Here is a 15,670-nt window from a genome sequence, read left to right as displayed (position 1 = left end):
GATGGGTGGATGAGTAGGTGGGTGGTTGTGAGTGATTGGAGGTTGGGTGGATGGATGCATGAGTGGCTGAGTGGGTAGAAGGAGTCTTCATCCACCACCCCTTTACTATTCTGATAAGTAGAAATCTGGACAGACTCAGAGAACCTCCCCTTCCCTCCTCGTGGAATACCCATGCTCCCCTGCACTCTGCAGTTACCTGGGGCTGCGATGGATCAGTGATTGCCACACCACCTGTGCATGTTTGGCTTGTAGATCAAACCTCCATTCTGATGTTGGGAGCTGAATGTTCTGGCAATCTTTATGCAAATCTAAGGAACTCTTTCCACGATCAAATGTCTCTCTCCTGGGAAGTGGGGTTTCTGGGGAAAGGGTAAGGACTCTGGGGGCATCATGTTACACGTTGGGCTTCTATCAGCAAGGTTAGCAGTTCAAAACCACCAGCCACTCTGAGGGAGAAAGAGGAGGCTTTCCACTCCCCTGAGGAGTTACAGTCTCAGAACCCCACAGGGGCAGTGTTACTTTCTCGCACGGGGTTGCGATGGGTCAGAAGTTTGGGCAGAGAGTTTTGTTTCGTTTCGTTTTTTGTGGGGGCAGAGGACCAAGAGTTTGACGAAACAGACCTTAGTGGCTCTTTTCCAGCTGAGCCATCCCTTCTGGGACTCCCGTAGCATCCAAGTGTGTGTGTCACCCACCTCCAATGCCCCCTCCTAGCTCACCAGCTCCACCCGACCACACAGCTTCCAGAAAGCCCATGCCCAGTGGTGCAAGTGTCTCACAGAAGCTGCAGTTCCCACTCAGTCCCAGGGAGGGCACCCAGGAGCTACCAGCTGGGCAGAAGGTGGGCACCCCTGGCAGGCTGTCCCAGCCAGCGTGGCCCCAGGTGCAGGGAACCTTTCATTAGCAATAATGGGTCCCTGTCCAGCGAGACAGTCGGGCTGAGTGTGTGCGTCAGTGGAACAGGTTTTCATAAACAGCGTCTACATGTGGCTGCCCCGGTGGACTCCCTGTAGCCACTGGGCATTTTATAGGACATGCTGGACCAATAAAAGAATATACAAGAACCCCTCTGACCAGTAGACCCCCATGCTGCTGACGCTCAAAGAACCGCCCAGGTGAAAAGCAGACAATTGCCACCCCGTGTCTGGGCTCCCCCCGGCCAGCCCCCTGAATCCAACCCTGCCAGTGTCTCTCTGGGCCTGTCTCTGGCTTCCTGCATCACTGCTAGCTCCATCTCTGTCTCCCCGCCTGCCTCCATCTTCCCGCCCTCCCTGGCCCTGCGTCATTTTACTCCCTGGCCCGCAAGGCCCCTCTGACCTCATTTGACTGCACTGCGCTGTCTGCGCTTTATGAACCGGTGGTCCAGGCACCCCTGCATTGGGCACGCCCGCTGATGCCCACCCTCCAAGGGCCTGTGCTCACTTCCTGTCCGGGTCACTCGCCGGTGGTTTCCGCCAGCTGGCAGAGGGTTCGTAATGCTGCGGTACGCTTGACCTTCCAAACCACCACTCACGCCATCCAGTTGGTGTGGACTCAGGGGACCCTAGAGGACAGGGTACAGCTACCCCGTGGGTGTCCGAGGCTGTAACCCAGCAGCCCAGCTGGAGGAAGAGGGGATTTAAAGGAAATGGACGGTCAGGTCCCCTCGAGCTTTCTGAAGCCCCCTCCTCTGTCCGTGGGCTGGCTGTGGCGGTCCTGAGGCTGACTCCTTGTCTCTGAGGTCGGATTCCGGCGGTGCGTCCCCCCCCCCCACACACACACACAGCCCCCATCTGCTAGGGGACATTTGCCCGCTGCCGTGGGGCTGGGGAGGGTTCAGTGGAGTCTCTGACCTAACATGAACTAGGAAGAAAGGCCTGGTGATCTACTCCTGATAATAAGCCAGCAAAGAGCCCGTCACAAGGTCAGAAGTTTGAAACCAGCAGCCGCTCCTCAGAGAGAGAGGTGGCCCTCTGCTGCCACAGAGTTACCGCCTCAGAAACCCACAGGGGCAGTTCTACAGCGTCCTCTGGGGTCACTGGGAGTCAGAATTGAGCTAATGGCAGTGAGCTGGGTGAGGTTTGAGGGGGTTGTTTTTTCCGCACTGTTCCCCCCGCAGTGACTGACACCCATGGCCCCTGTTTCCTGCCTAAGCTCTCCCAGCCTCACGGTCAATTTGCTCCCCCTAGAGGTAGATCTTAAAAGAGCACCATGCTGACAGCCCCCCAAGCCCCTAACCACGGCCATCGAGTCAATTCCGACTGCTAGTGAGCCAAGAGGGCAGAGCAGAAGTGCACCTGTCGGGGTCTGCGGCTGGGGGTCTGCTGGGAGCAGAGTCTCGTCTTTCAATGAAGAATCCACTCCGACCCCAGGGCTCAAGGCCGGTGTTCTCTGCTGGTGAACCCAAACTGTGGCTTGGTTGAAAGATGCCTTCCGCGGACATTTTTCATTTATAAATTAAAGCTGGTCTCAGGGGCATCGGTTTGGGGTTTCATCCAACCGCAGTGGAGGTTCATCCTGAAACCCTGGGGTCCATGACAGTGGGACCTTCTGTTTGGCATTTTCAACGGCTACGAATTCATCTGAGTAGAAGCCTCCCGGCAGCGTTTGAGATTGGATGGAGCAGCCTGATATGGAGCAGGAGAAAACGCTCCAACTCCCTCATGCCCAACCCGCTCCCAGAACCCTTTGCTCTGAGCCCTGTCATAGAGGGTCTAAACCACCTGCTGTGGGGCTGGCTGCTGCCCACCCCTGTGGGGTGAGGCTGGGGAAGGGGGACAGGGATCCTTTCTTTGTGGGGGCCGCAGCAGGGCACCTGAGGCTGCCTTGCTGTTCCTTAGGTGGAGAACCATGGAAGGTGACTGTCTGAGCTGCATGAAGTACCTGATGTTCGTCTTCAATTTCTTCATATTTGTGAGTATTCCTGGGGCATAGGGCTGCGCTGGAACAGGGCTAGAAGCAGGTCTGTCTGTCCACAAAGGGTGTCGTGAAGGGGAGCCCCTGTCCCCAAGAGTTCCCCCTTTGATCCCCCACCCACCCACATCCCATCATAGGAGAGGGTCTTTGCACACACAGACCCAAGCTGGCTCTGCCCCCTGGCAATGGGGGGGCTCCGCTTCAGCCCCTGTTTTTGGATATGACCCCCAATGGGGAGAGCGGTGAAGGGGTCCCCTAAGGGAGCCACACACAGCCCTTGCCAACAGACACAGCAGTCAGAGGGGCTGAGCCAGCAAAGCCTCCTGCTGTGATTAGAACCGCCTCTAGCACTGGGAGACCTGGGTTCAAATCCCAGCGCTGTCTCTTACCAGCTGTAAGATTTGAAAGTCATTGTCTGTCCCCGAACGTTGGTGTCTATGTTTCTTAAATAACAAAGAGGCTTCAAAAAGTTCTTGGAAAAATTCCCCAATCTTTTGATTCCATTTCCCCACCAACTTTCTGAAGCCCCCTGTACTGACCTGCACAGGTTATTTGGAAAACCCAGCAGGTTTAGGTGACCAAGTGCCTGGAATGTGGCCGCCCCTCATTAGCCTAGCTTCTTCCACATCTTTCTCCCAAGGGGTGGTTGGCGGGTTTGAACCGCTGAACTTGTGGTTAGCAGTAGAGTACCCGCACTGCCAGGGAGGGCTCTTTGCTCCTCTGAGGGCACAGAGGGGTTTCAAACACCTCTTCGGATCACCAGGAGCTCTGGTGGTGTAGTGGGCTATGCTGCAAGGTCAGCAGTTCAAAACTAACTGCTCCGCTAGAGAAAGAGGAAGCTCTCTACCCTGGTAAAGAGTTCGTCTCAGAAACCCACAGGGCAGTCTGCTCTGCACCGCAGGATCGCTGTGAGTCTTTGCAGACTCATTGGCAGGGAGCTTGATTTGGTCTTGAGCCCCCTGGTGGTAAAAGAGTGAACACACTCAGTTCACAGGGAGGTACACCCACGGGGACCCTGGCAGAAAGGTCTGGCAATCCCTACCAGCTGCCACGCAGTTCACCCAGCTCCACACATGTCAGGGCACATCTGTGGCCATGGGGTCTTTAAGCCCTGGTTTTCCAGAGATAGATCACTGGGTCTAGTTCAAACTAGTCCTGTTTCGGTCTTGCTGTGTGATCTGCAGCAAGCAGTTTGCCCTCTCTGGGCCCCTGTGTAGAGCGAGAGGGTTTGGACGAGAGGGTGGCGTCCAGTGAATGCAGACATGGCCCGGGAGGGCCCCGAGGTCCGTAGCAGCCCAGGGTAGGACACCGGAGGTGGCAGTGTGGGTTCCACATGAGGGCAGAGAAACCGGATGCATTTGAAGTGATGACGGGCCTGGCTGGGGTGGGGGCTCGTCCTGGGGGGGGGGGGGACGCGGCGTGCTGTCTGGGAGTGTGTGACCTCAGCTCTGCCTCTTTCTTCTCCTCCCTCCTCCGACGGGCCTGGGGAGCAGCTGGGCGGAGTCTGCCTGCTGGGTGTCGGCATCTGGGTCATGGTGGACCCCACCGGCTTCCGGGAGATCGTGGCCACCAACCCCCTGCTCATCACGGGCACCTACATCCTCCTGGCCATGGGAGGCCTGCTTTTTCTGCTCGGCTTCCTGGGCTGCTGCGGGGCCGTGCGCGAGAACAAGTGTCTGCTGCTGTTTGTGAGTACAGAGGCGGGGCAGGGAGGAGCAAGTGGGGCAGGGGTGCGGTTGTGGTAGGGGGCTGCTGACCTGCAGACCCTGCTAGCCCTTCTTCTACTCAGCCAACTTCCATCAGCGCCACAAGAGGGGGTGAGATCAGAGAGGTTGAGCGACTTGCCCAGAGCCCCACAGGGAGTCGCAGATGAAGACAGAGGTACAACCTTCACAGCCACAGGCCATTCAGGGTCCTCACTGGTCCCTTGGGTGCTGGGTTCTTGAAATAACGTCCCTTGCATTCTTCCACTAGGTGTCACTGCATCCCTCCAGTTCGGCCAGGGCCCTTGATCTCATGACACCTCACTGGTGTCCAAACTCTGGGGAGCTCACACTGAGGGCTGAAACAAGGCCCCTCACCCCCTGACCTCACAGTCACTGACCTTGGCTTTTGGGCCCCCCCCCCCGCCTCTGAAGTCAGATTCAGCACAGGATCTATGCCTGCAATTTGGGCGAGCAGCCTCTAGGTGGCACTGCGGTGGCCTTCTCCTTCCAGTCTGAAGCACCAGGCTTCTCCAAAGCAGGGTGGACTGAGAGGACGCTTTTCTACTGATTAGCTCTTCAGAGCTCGGATAGGCTGACACAGTGGCTGCGAGCGTGGCTGCAAGCGTGGCCATGGCCGTGAGGATAGCACAGGGCCATTCAGTCTTTCCTTCCGTTGTACATAGGGTTGCCCCGGAACCATCTCAATAGCACCTAACACAGTATATAACCTTCTAGAACGATAGGTGAAAGGAGCCCTGCCTGGTGGTGTAGTGCTTATGCATTGGGCTTGCCAACCACAAGGTCAGCAGTTCAAAACCACCAGCCTCTGTGTGGGAGAAAGACGAGGCTTTGTACTCCCGTAAAGAGACACAGTCTCAGAAACCCACAGGGTCGCTATGAGTTGGCATACACTCAGGGAGTTTGAGTGATAAGAGACCTCAGATGATTAGCTGGCGGGGGAGGGGGTAATCACATCACTTCATAGATTTCCAGTTCTAAAATGGAGGTGATATGGTGTATGGCTCTTTATTTGTTACTTTAGGGATCCTTGGGTGCCTACTACAGTGTGCTAGGGCCCGGGGATGCACCAGAGACCAAGCAGACGGTCCCCTCTCTCATGGACAGACAGCTGGAGGCCTGGGTTTGAGTGTGCCCCCTGCCCCTCCCCTAACTGTGTGACTCTGACCTAGTGTGTTTCTCTCTCTGAGCTCGGCTCTCAGTGGGAGCCCTGAGGAGGCAGCCGTGGGTATCTCGTTCTCCGTGCTCTTTGGTGGGTCTTTCCTCCCCTGAAATGTCCTGTGGAAAGGACTTCTGGGTAGAGCCCAGGCCCCCTCACAAGCAAGTTAAAAGCAGCCAGGCTTAGAGACATGTGTGGGTGGGTGGGAGAGCGTTCAGGTGCTCCTGGGGGCAGGGTCTGGAGTTGGGTGGCAGCTGGAGTGTAGCGCTCAGCTAGAGGCCTTACAACAATGCTTTCCAGTAGTGTTTGGCAGGCAGAGATTCTGCGAAACCCCGCTGTTTGCATCCAGCCCCCTGCGAGATGCCCACCTCCCAGAGGGACGTGAAACCGGCTGCCACCTGTGTGACACAGGAGCCCTGGTCCTCTGCTCGGCCCCAGTGGAAAGAGGGGCAAAGGAACCCTGTGCGCGTGCGCCCCCTGGTGGCACCGCCTGGCTGGTGGAGCCCAGTGGGACCTTAGGAAAGGGCTGGTTGTGTGTCCCAGGGCGCACAGAGATAGCCTTCCTCCCTCCTCCCCACACCTCGTTCCTCCAGGGCGCATTCATTGTTAATGGACTGGTCTGCAAGCCAAGACAGGAAGCCAGGCAGGCACTCTTGGCTGGGAGCAGGCTGGGGGCCACGCCTGGCCTCCCCTCGCCAACCACTTAAGTCCTCTCGAGCTAAGTGACTCCCTCCAAGCCTGCCAGCTGGACAAGCCCACAGGAGAGCACACGGAGACCCAGTGTGCAGAGAGACTCGCCCCAAATCACAGGGAGGGAGTCATGACAGCTGCCACGCCGGGGTCTTGTCTCCTCGCCCCAAATCACAGGGAGGGAGTCATGACAGCTGCCACGCTGGGGTCTTGTCTCCTAATCTTAGGGTTTCCCAGCCTCTCCGAGGGGCCTCCTTTCTCTCTGTTGCTGCTGTGTCCATCTGATGATCTCTGCCACTCTCTTCCCTCTCTGCCTCTGTGTCTCTGTCCCTGCCTTGCTAGCTCTGCCTTTCTCTCGATGGTTCGTGGTTCCTCTGGCCCCAGTTCGCTCTTTCACTCTCTCTAGCCCTGCCTTACTCACCTGTCGTTGCGTCCCCCCCCCCACCTTCCCCTGTCTCCCCTTCTCTTCGTGTCTCTCTGGGACCCAGAGCGTGGGGGGGGGGGCCTGCCTGGGAGGCAAGTGCAGGTCAGAGTCAGGGGACACTGGGACTCAGGACTGGTCCAGGGTCTGCTAATCAGAATTAGACTACGGCTGCCTTCAAGTTACATGCAAAGTGCTACAATTTTGTGTGTCTGTGTGTGTGCGTATGAGTGTGTACGTGTGTGTGTCTAGGGAAAGGCACCAGAGCTTCTAGGTTTTCAAAACTATGAATGACGAAAAAAACAAGAAGAACCATATCTCTCTTCCAATTGGCCCTCGTGGTGTGGAGTACTAAGTCTCATTCTTGATGGTCCGGTCCTTCTGGAAGCTCACGATTGCCTCCTAGACCTGCTGGCAGAGAGGGGTGAAGAGAGAGTAGCTTTACCCACCTTAGGAACCTGGAGAAAGGAGGCCTGGTGCTGGGGGTTAACTGGGCACTCTCTGCCCTGAGGCTGAAAACCCACATGGTCTTGGGCCTCTTCGCCTAAGGAAGAATGAGCCTAATGAGCAAATCGGCTAATGATCAATTTCTCTAAGGGTACTCTTTCAATCAACTTTCTATTTCCACATGTACCAGGACGGTTCCAACCCGTAAGTTCAATCAAATCTCCTGTGGCTGTGGAAAGAGTTCAATCAAATCTCCCGTGGCTGTGGAAAGAGTCCAATCAAATCTCCCGTGGCTGTGGAAAGAGTTCAATCAAATCTCCCGTGGCTGTGGAAAGACCCCATGGAGAAGGGCCATCAGCTGAGCATCAGTTCCTCACGTGCGAGTTCAGGTTGAGGCTAAAGAGACTTGCACCTGGTCCACGAAAGCCAATGTCTGACCTGGAGAATATCCCACCTGAGTTTAGAGAGCATCTCAAGAACAGATTTGCCATAGGGGACACTGGTGACCAAAGGCCAAACCAGTCATGGGATGACATCCAGGGCAGCACACAATAAGAAAGCCAAAGGCCATTAAAGAGACAGAAGAGGAACTATGTATATGTCAGAAGAGACTGTCACTTGCTCTTGAAGGGAGGGTAGCTAAAGGGAATGGAAGAAAAGATGGAGTAGGAGACCTGAACAGAAGATTTCAAAGGACAGCTAAGAAGACAGCTCCCGACCCGCTGCCATCAAACCAGGTGTGACTCTGGTGACCTGTGGGACAGAGTGCCACTGCCCCTGTTGGTGTCTGAGCCTTTGACCTTCCCAGGAGCAGAATGCCTCATCGTTCTCCTGTGGCGCAGCTGGTGGCAAGGTCGAATTGCCAACCTTGTGGTTAGTAGCTCCATTTCTCACCCACTAGGCTACAGAGCTCCTTCAAGAAGGCAAAGTGAAGGATGGGAATGAAATGTGCAAAGACCTGGAATTAGAGCACCCAAAGGGAACAACACACTCGGCCATTCTGAAGAAAAAAGTGAAATCTCAAGTTGCACTACCGAAGGATTCTGTAGGCAAAAACAATTGAACAATACAAGGAGTATCCAAAGAAGATGGAAGGAACACAATGAGTCACTGTGCAGAAAAAGAAAAGTGGCAGTTGTTCAATCAGTTCAAAGGGTAGCATGTGATCAAGAAACAAAGGCACTGGAGGAAGAAGTCCAAGCGTCACTAAAGGCATCAGCCAAAACCAAGGCTCCAGGAATTGACAGAGTACTAACCGGTTCATGTTTTAACAAATGGCTGCCATGCTGGAAGCACCCACTCATCTATGTCAAGAAATTTTGAAGGCAGCTACCTGACCATAGTTGTGCCCATTCATAGGAAAGGTGACCAACAGAATTGTAGCTGTTACATAATCCACTGTCAACTTGCGTGAAGGGGTGGAGCCTAGCCTGTCAATCAGGTCATAGCCAATGAGGCCTCACTGGGTGTGGGCATGGCCTTCTCCTGAGGATTCTGGAAACGCCTGTTCCTCCCTGGAGTCAGGACACACACTCTCTGTGCTATACATTCCTGTTGACAAGCTACATGGAGACACACTGATGGCAGCCAGCGCCCTGGAGCTGGAGGAGCCACATGGAGACTCATGCCAGCGCTGAGATGCTTCCACTGCCACTGGGTCTACAAGACTTTCCATCCACTGGCCTGTGAGCTTCCTGAATTCAGCATCGTTGCATGTGCTGTGTGAGTCTAAAGAGGAATTTATGGACTAGTATCGGGCATAGGGACTAATATTAGACTTATGGACTTGGCCGGGACTGGGCTGGATATTGTCTTAATATACAACTACTCTGTGGTATAAATTCTCTCTTATACAGATATGAGTGTCAGTAAATTTGTTTCTCTAGTCAACCTGGACTAACATAAGAATTCAGAAAGTTTCTAGAATTATCATTAATATCATATGCAAGTAAGATTATGATGAAGATAATTCAAAACTGGTTGCAGCAGGCCATAAATGGGGAGCTGCCGGAAATTCAACCTGGATTCCGAAGAACAGGGGGGATCCCGGCTGAGGCCGGGTGGCTCTCAGCTGAAAGCAGAGAACACCAGACAGATGTGGCGTGCTTTCACCATTTGCAAAGCATTTGGCTGTGTATATGATGACAAATTATGGATAACCTCGTGAGAACGGAACACTTCATTGTGCTCATTCAGAACAAGGGGATGCGGAGTGGTTTCTAATCAGGGCAGGTGTGTATCAGGCTTGCAGCTGCTCCTCCATAATTACTCAATCTGCGCATTGAGCAACTAACCTGAGAAGCTGGACCGCATGAGAAAGGTCCCTTTATGTCAGCAGTTCTCAACCTTCCAAATGCCTCGACCCTTAAATACAGCAGTTCTCAACCTATGGGTCGAGACCCCTGTGGGGGTCAAACGACTCTTTCACAGGGGTCGCCTAAGACCATCAGAAAACACTTAGGAACTGAGACACCACTCCTCTATCCATCTCCAGGGGTCTGCCCACATGCAGATACACCCACATATGGGGTCACCATAACCTGAGGAATTTTATTAAAGGGTCTCGGCATTAAGAAGGCTGAGAACCACTGCTTTAATACATGCCCCTAGAGCAGCGGTTCTCAACCTTCCTACTGCCGCGACCCTTTAATACGGTCCCTCATGTTGTGGTGACCCCCAACCATAAAATTATTTTCGTTGCTACTTCATAACTGTCATTTTGCTACTGTTATGAATCATAATGTAAATATCTGATAAACAGGATACATTTTCATTGTTACAAATTGAACATAATTAAAGCATAGCGATTAATCACAAAAACAATATGTAATTATATATTGTGGAATATTTATTTCTAATGACAAATGAACTTTTGTCTGAAGCATGGTGTAGCATGGGTGACAGTCTTAATATAGCTACAGTAAACTACATTGCCACATTTTGCAACAGTATATGTAAAAAGGCAACCTCAGTGCGGAAGGAAGTCGAGATAGCTTCTTTCTCACGAGATCAGCATAGCTGCATGTGGGCGGACCCACTTGGAGACAATAGAGGAGCCGTGTCTCAGTTCCTAAGACCATCAGAAATACGTGTTTTCCGATGGTCTTAGTCGACCCCTGTGAAAGGGTTGTTTGACCCCCCAAGGGGTCGCGACCCACAGGTTGAGAACCACTGCTCTAGCGTACTGCAAGGCAAAGATGCCCTCTAAGGATGATGGCACCCTGCCCAAGCCACAGTATTTTCAATCGCCTCATAGGCACGCAAAAACTGGGCCGCAGACACGGGAGCCCCAAGAAGAAGGAGTAGATTTGAGTCACCGTGTTGGTGAGGAACGTTGAAAGGACCACGGACTGCCGGAAGAACAGACAACTCTGCCTTGGAAGGAGGACAGCCGGAATGTTCCTTGGAAGTGAGGATGGGAGACTTTTCACAAGTACTCTGGACTTGTTATCAGGAGGGAGCTGTCTGTCCCTGGACAAGAGCATCCTGCTTGGAGAAGTAGGGCATCAAAAAAGAGGAAGATCGGATCGGTACCGTGGCTGCAACCGTGGGATCAAACTGAAGAACCGTCGTCAGGATGGCGCAGGACCGGGCAGGAGGTCCTTCCTGCCGCTGTGCACAGGGTCGCTGTGGGTCCCAACGGACCGGACAGCAGGCGCGTGGCAACCACTGACTGTTGGAACCTAGTCGTACCCGCTTCCTTTTTGGCCCCCCTCCGAATGTGTCGAGGACTTTTTAAAAACCAACTCATCCAAAGCTTCTAATTGCTTAAAAGTGTTCTAACAAAGGCATGCTCAGAGGGAAGCGCGCAATAAAAGGAGACGAGTGTGTTTCAGAGATCAATGCGCTGAAGTGCGCATGGCGAATGTAAATTTGGTAACTGTTGGTTAGAAAGGGGAGCCGCGCAGACCTGCCCACGGGCGCGGGGTTAGAAAGGACGCCTGGAAAACGCACAGGGAGACCGGAGCACGGCCCGAGACCCGGGCGCATTCTTCCCTCCTCAGCAACGCTGTGAAACCGGTGAAGCCCATGTTCCGCAGGTCCTACCTTGCGGGAGTGGGGGCGGGGGTGAGCCCAGAGTGGGGAGCCCCTCCAAAGAAGCAGAGGGACACTGCGTGGCCAGGACCGCTGGTGCACATGGTACACTGGTTCCGAGTCGCGGGGACTCCGTGTGCGTCCCTAGAACTGTGCGCCAGAAGGTCTCCAATGGCTGGCTTTTCAGAAATAAGTCACCAGGCCTTTCTTCCGAACCCCCTCTGAGTAGACTCAAACTGCAGCTGGTTTGCAGCCAAGTGCTCACCCTGGCACCACTCAGAACTCCGCCCCAGCCTAGCGGCGCCAAGATATATTACCCACTGGAGAAGGAGGAGTGGGCAGAGGCTGTTCGTGCCCACGCAAGCCCTCCCCCAGAAGGTAGCACTGAGAGGCAGGGTCTGTGAGTCCTTCCTCTGAGGAGACCCGTTTTGCTGCCCACCAGCTCCTTCCTTAAAGCTTCAAACCGCTGACCGCGACGTTAGCAGCCCCGTGCATAATCACTACACCCCAGGCTCCCTGGGCCCCCGGAGCAAGTGTTCAGAAAAAACCCGTTGGGTTCACAGAGGGGAGCTGTGTTGGAGGTTTTTCTTGGCTGTGCTCTTCATGGGAGCAGATCGCCAGGCCTCTCTTGGCGGTGCCCCTGGGTGGGTTTGAATCACCAGTAAACCATTAGAGTCCTAGTGGAGGGCAATCTGCTTGCCCCATCCAGAGAGCTCTACAGATGGTGGCTGGGCCCACCTTTCTAGAGAGCGTCCATCGCCAGCACCGATCTCCTGGATGCCACCAGGCTTGCTCTTGGTCCCGAGCCCCCATCTGGGCAGCACTGGGGCCGTGCCAGCCTGTGCTGAACCCCTCGCCCACACTCTCTCAGTCAACCCTGCCCTGCCAACAGGGATCACCCTGAGAACAGTGTGTTTGTACAGGCCGCCCAGGCGCAGTCAGCAGCTCCAACCAGCTCACCGCCGCCGTTCCGAGGATGGAAACCATCCTCAGTGTTGCTTGTTGCCAGCCTGACGACCTGGCAGCGGCTCCACCACGGGGGCCAGAGGGCAGGGGTGCCTTGTGAGATGGAGCGAGCCGGATGGCCATCCGTCACCGGCCAAATGGAAATGCCAGCAGCCCTGCCAGGGCCTCCATCACTGTTGTGCACAGAGAAGTGGAGAATGAAGCCCAGGCCTGCCCGGCCGTGTGGGCTGGGCAGCTCTGAGGTCCGTGGGCCCTGAAAGCCATTCTCCACGTGGGCACCAAGGATGATGTCAGTGTCCACGTAAGGTGGCCACCCACCGTTGTCACACAGGCTTTGTCATCGTCACGCCCACCAGCGAGCCTGGATAATAAACCCAAACTGGTTCCTAAGCCAGCAGCTCCGGCCCCATGCTGCCCACCTCCACCAGGGCCCACCATGTAGCCGAATGTCACTGCTTCCAGCTGCCACCACGCTGCAGTGACCGCCACGCCCCATGTCCTGAAGAGAGCTCGCTACACACTGCCCTGCCCTATGCCAGGCTCTCAGCCTGGCTGTGCTCAAGCCTGTTGTTACAGCTACTGTGTCCGGGAGGGATGTGTCTTGGGGAGACATCCCCTTGATCACTGGCCTGCCGCACCAGCCACCAGGCCCTTTCCCAGCCTACCAGCCTGCCCCGATCCTCCGTCTCAAGTCAGCAGACGAGGTCTCGCCACCCTTGCAGCCGAGGAGCACGCTGGCTATACTCCTAGGACTGGTCCTCCCAGCAGCCCACGATGTAGCAGGATAGCAGGATCCCCACCATTCATTCACTCACTCATTCATTCATCTCATCATGGCGATGACTGTTGCCCAGGGCAGTGGGGTGCCAGAGACTACAGAGGTGCAGCCCCGATCCTCAAGCTAGGGGTCTAGTGGGAATGCTCCCCTCTGCTGGGGAAGTCCAGAGAGGCATCCCTTAGGAAAGTGGGGGGACCCCCACCTCTGGGCTGGAGTTCTGAGGAGGTGGCGCGGAGCAGGGAGAGTGGGAAGGGCATCGAGCAGAGGGACATGGCACATGAAGGTTCCGGTTACCTGCGGGGCGAGTGGGGCCAAGGGGCTGGGGCTGGGGAGGTGTTGGACCCTGGCCCTCCAGTGTTCGGATTCTGGTGGACACGTGTCCCCCTCAGTCCTGCTCTTTCACTGTCACTGAAGATAAGTGTCACCTCCCGTTCCTCGTGGGAAGGAGAGGTTCAGGGACAGGAGGGCGGGCAGGCCCAGCAAGTCGAGCAGTCTGCCAAAGACCAGCTGCCTGGGCCCCTGAGCTGGCGGCATCTGCCTGGATGGCGGGTAATGTAGAATTGACCCCGTCCTATGGTGACTCCGTGCTACAACACAAGGAAAGCTGCCCGGCCCTGGGCCATCCCCATGATCAGGGGTTGGCGGGACCACTGCAGCCCACTGGGTTTTCAGAAACAGATCGTCAGGCCTTTTTTTCTAGTCCATCTTAGTCTGGAAGCTCCCCCTGAAACCTGCCCAGAATCCAAGAACACACAGCCTCAAGTGACCAGTCGGTGGCCATGTGTGCTAACCAACGGCCATCAGGTTGATTGATGATGATCCGTGGGGACCCTCAGTGTGTCCCATAGAGCAGCACCTGGTAGCAGCCTCAGTGCTGACTCTTTCAGAAAGAGATCATCAGGCCTTTCTTCTGCGGTGCCTCTGGGTGGCTTCAGACTTCCCACTTCCAGGCTTGTAGTTTCCAACCAAACTCTTTAACCTTCTGCAGAACCCAGGGACTGCAGCACAGCCTCAATGCCCCCTAAATGTCAGGGAGAGGAGTCCTGAGCTGGCCAGTGAGGCCCACGATTCCCACAGCTTTTACTCTCCCCCTGCAGGCAAGGCCTGCTCCGGGGAGGGAGGCAGGCGGCGTTCATCAGCAGTGTCCACCCAGACTCCCCAGGAGGGTTGTCCACGTTGTGCATTGCACAAGGCGGCCTGCCAAAAAGGCACCACTTACTCGATGGCGTAGGTCTGTGGGTCCCTTTTCCACATATCTGTTCCACCCCTCTGGGCGTCAGAGGTGGTGAATTTGTTATGGGAAGCATCCAGTGGATGATGGTGAAGTGTTTCCTTTGTACCCAAGCAGTATTTTATGTCAGTTTGCATGACTGACCCGGGGTGCCATGAAGCACCACCTGGTAAGCAACCGCCCTGCCCACGTGCAGCAAGCCCTGCCTGTCCCCAGATACCCTCACCCCCACCCCGGGCTCACCACTTCCTCTCTTGGCAGTTCTTCCTGTTCATCCTGCTCATCTTCCTGGCGGAGCTCTCGGCAGCCATCCTGGCCTTCCTCTTCAGAGAAAATGTACGTACTGGGCTCCCTCTCGGGCCCTGGCTGGCTTTCCGCACCCTGTCAGTCAGGGCTGCCTGCCCCCAGTCTGGGGAGGGGAGGAGTGGGGGTGCCCTGCACCAAGCTGCCCAGTCTCAGCTCATCTCTCTCTATCCCCAGCTCACTCGTGAATTTTTCACAAAAGAACTCACCAAGCACTACCAGGGCAGCAATGACACAGACGTCTTCTCAGCCACCTGGAACTCGGTCATGATCACAGTGAGTGGGACCTGCCCCCTGACCCTGTGAGCAGTCAGCAGTGACCCCCATGTAGCCAACATCTGACAGCCTCTACCGTTGCCACAGTTCCCGTGATCGTGGCAGACATCAATAATCAATCAGGGCACTCCACCGAGCCCAGAGCTGACCTCAGAATTATCGGCACCCAGACAGCATACTGAGCAGCCACTGCCAAAGGATCACAGTTAAAGCTCAAGATGAAACCTGTTTGCTCTCCCTGACTCGAGTACCCAATCCGAATGTCATGACCTCGATGCTAATTATCATAACAAACAAAACCACTTGTCACTGAACTGAGTCGGATTCACAAGGAGGCCCCTGTGTGCGAGGTTTACAATGGCTGATATCTTTCAGAAATAGATTGTCAGGGCTTTTGTCCCAGGCAACCCTGAATGAACTGTCCGCCAATTGGGGTGGCAGCCACACTTGTAATCCTTGCAGTGGCCAGAGGCTTCAGTAGTGATCTCAGCATCTGTCTCCTGATGTGGACATCAAGGAGTTCTGGTGACATAGCAGGTCACACATGGAACTACAAGGCCAGTGGTCAGCTGTCTCAAAGGAGAACGCTGAGGCTATTGGCTCCTGGGAAGATTTAAAATCCCAGAAACCTACAGGGGCCATTCTTTTCTGTCCTCTAGGGTTGGCATGAGTTGGGAGGGACTCGATGGCAGTGAGGACTAGCAGTGAGCACCAGCAGTGAGGACTAGCAGTGAGCACCAGCAGTGAG

The 15,670-nt window shown here is 55.1% G+C and overlaps 1 protein-coding gene across 1 annotated transcript in view; it reads left to right on the top strand.

Moving 5' to 3' along the window:
• TSPAN18 (tetraspanin 18) overlaps nucleotides 1-15,670 on the top strand; it is a 185,860-nt gene that overhangs the window by 162,762 nt on the left and 7,428 nt on the right. The window contains exons 4-7 of the mRNA XM_004708315.2: nucleotides 2,817-2,889; nucleotides 4,386-4,580; nucleotides 14,605-14,679; nucleotides 14,824-14,922. Coding sequence (XP_004708372.1) covers nucleotides 2,827-2,889; nucleotides 4,386-4,580; nucleotides 14,605-14,679; nucleotides 14,824-14,922 — 432 coding nt within the window. The 5' untranslated portion in view covers nucleotides 2,817-2,826. The remainder of the gene's footprint in view (nucleotides 1-2,816; nucleotides 2,890-4,385; nucleotides 4,581-14,604; nucleotides 14,680-14,823; nucleotides 14,923-15,670) is intronic.

The sequence above is a fragment of the Echinops telfairi genome, unplaced genomic scaffold (assembly GCF_000313985.2).
Source record: "Echinops telfairi isolate 266 unplaced genomic scaffold, ASM31398v2 ScPeMD7_60;HRSCAF=208, whole genome shotgun sequence".
NCBI lineage: Eukaryota > Metazoa > Chordata > Mammalia > Afrosoricida > Tenrecidae > Echinops > Echinops telfairi.
The sequence above is the reverse complement of the archived record's forward strand: the minus strand, read 5'-3'. Positions and strand labels throughout refer to the sequence as shown.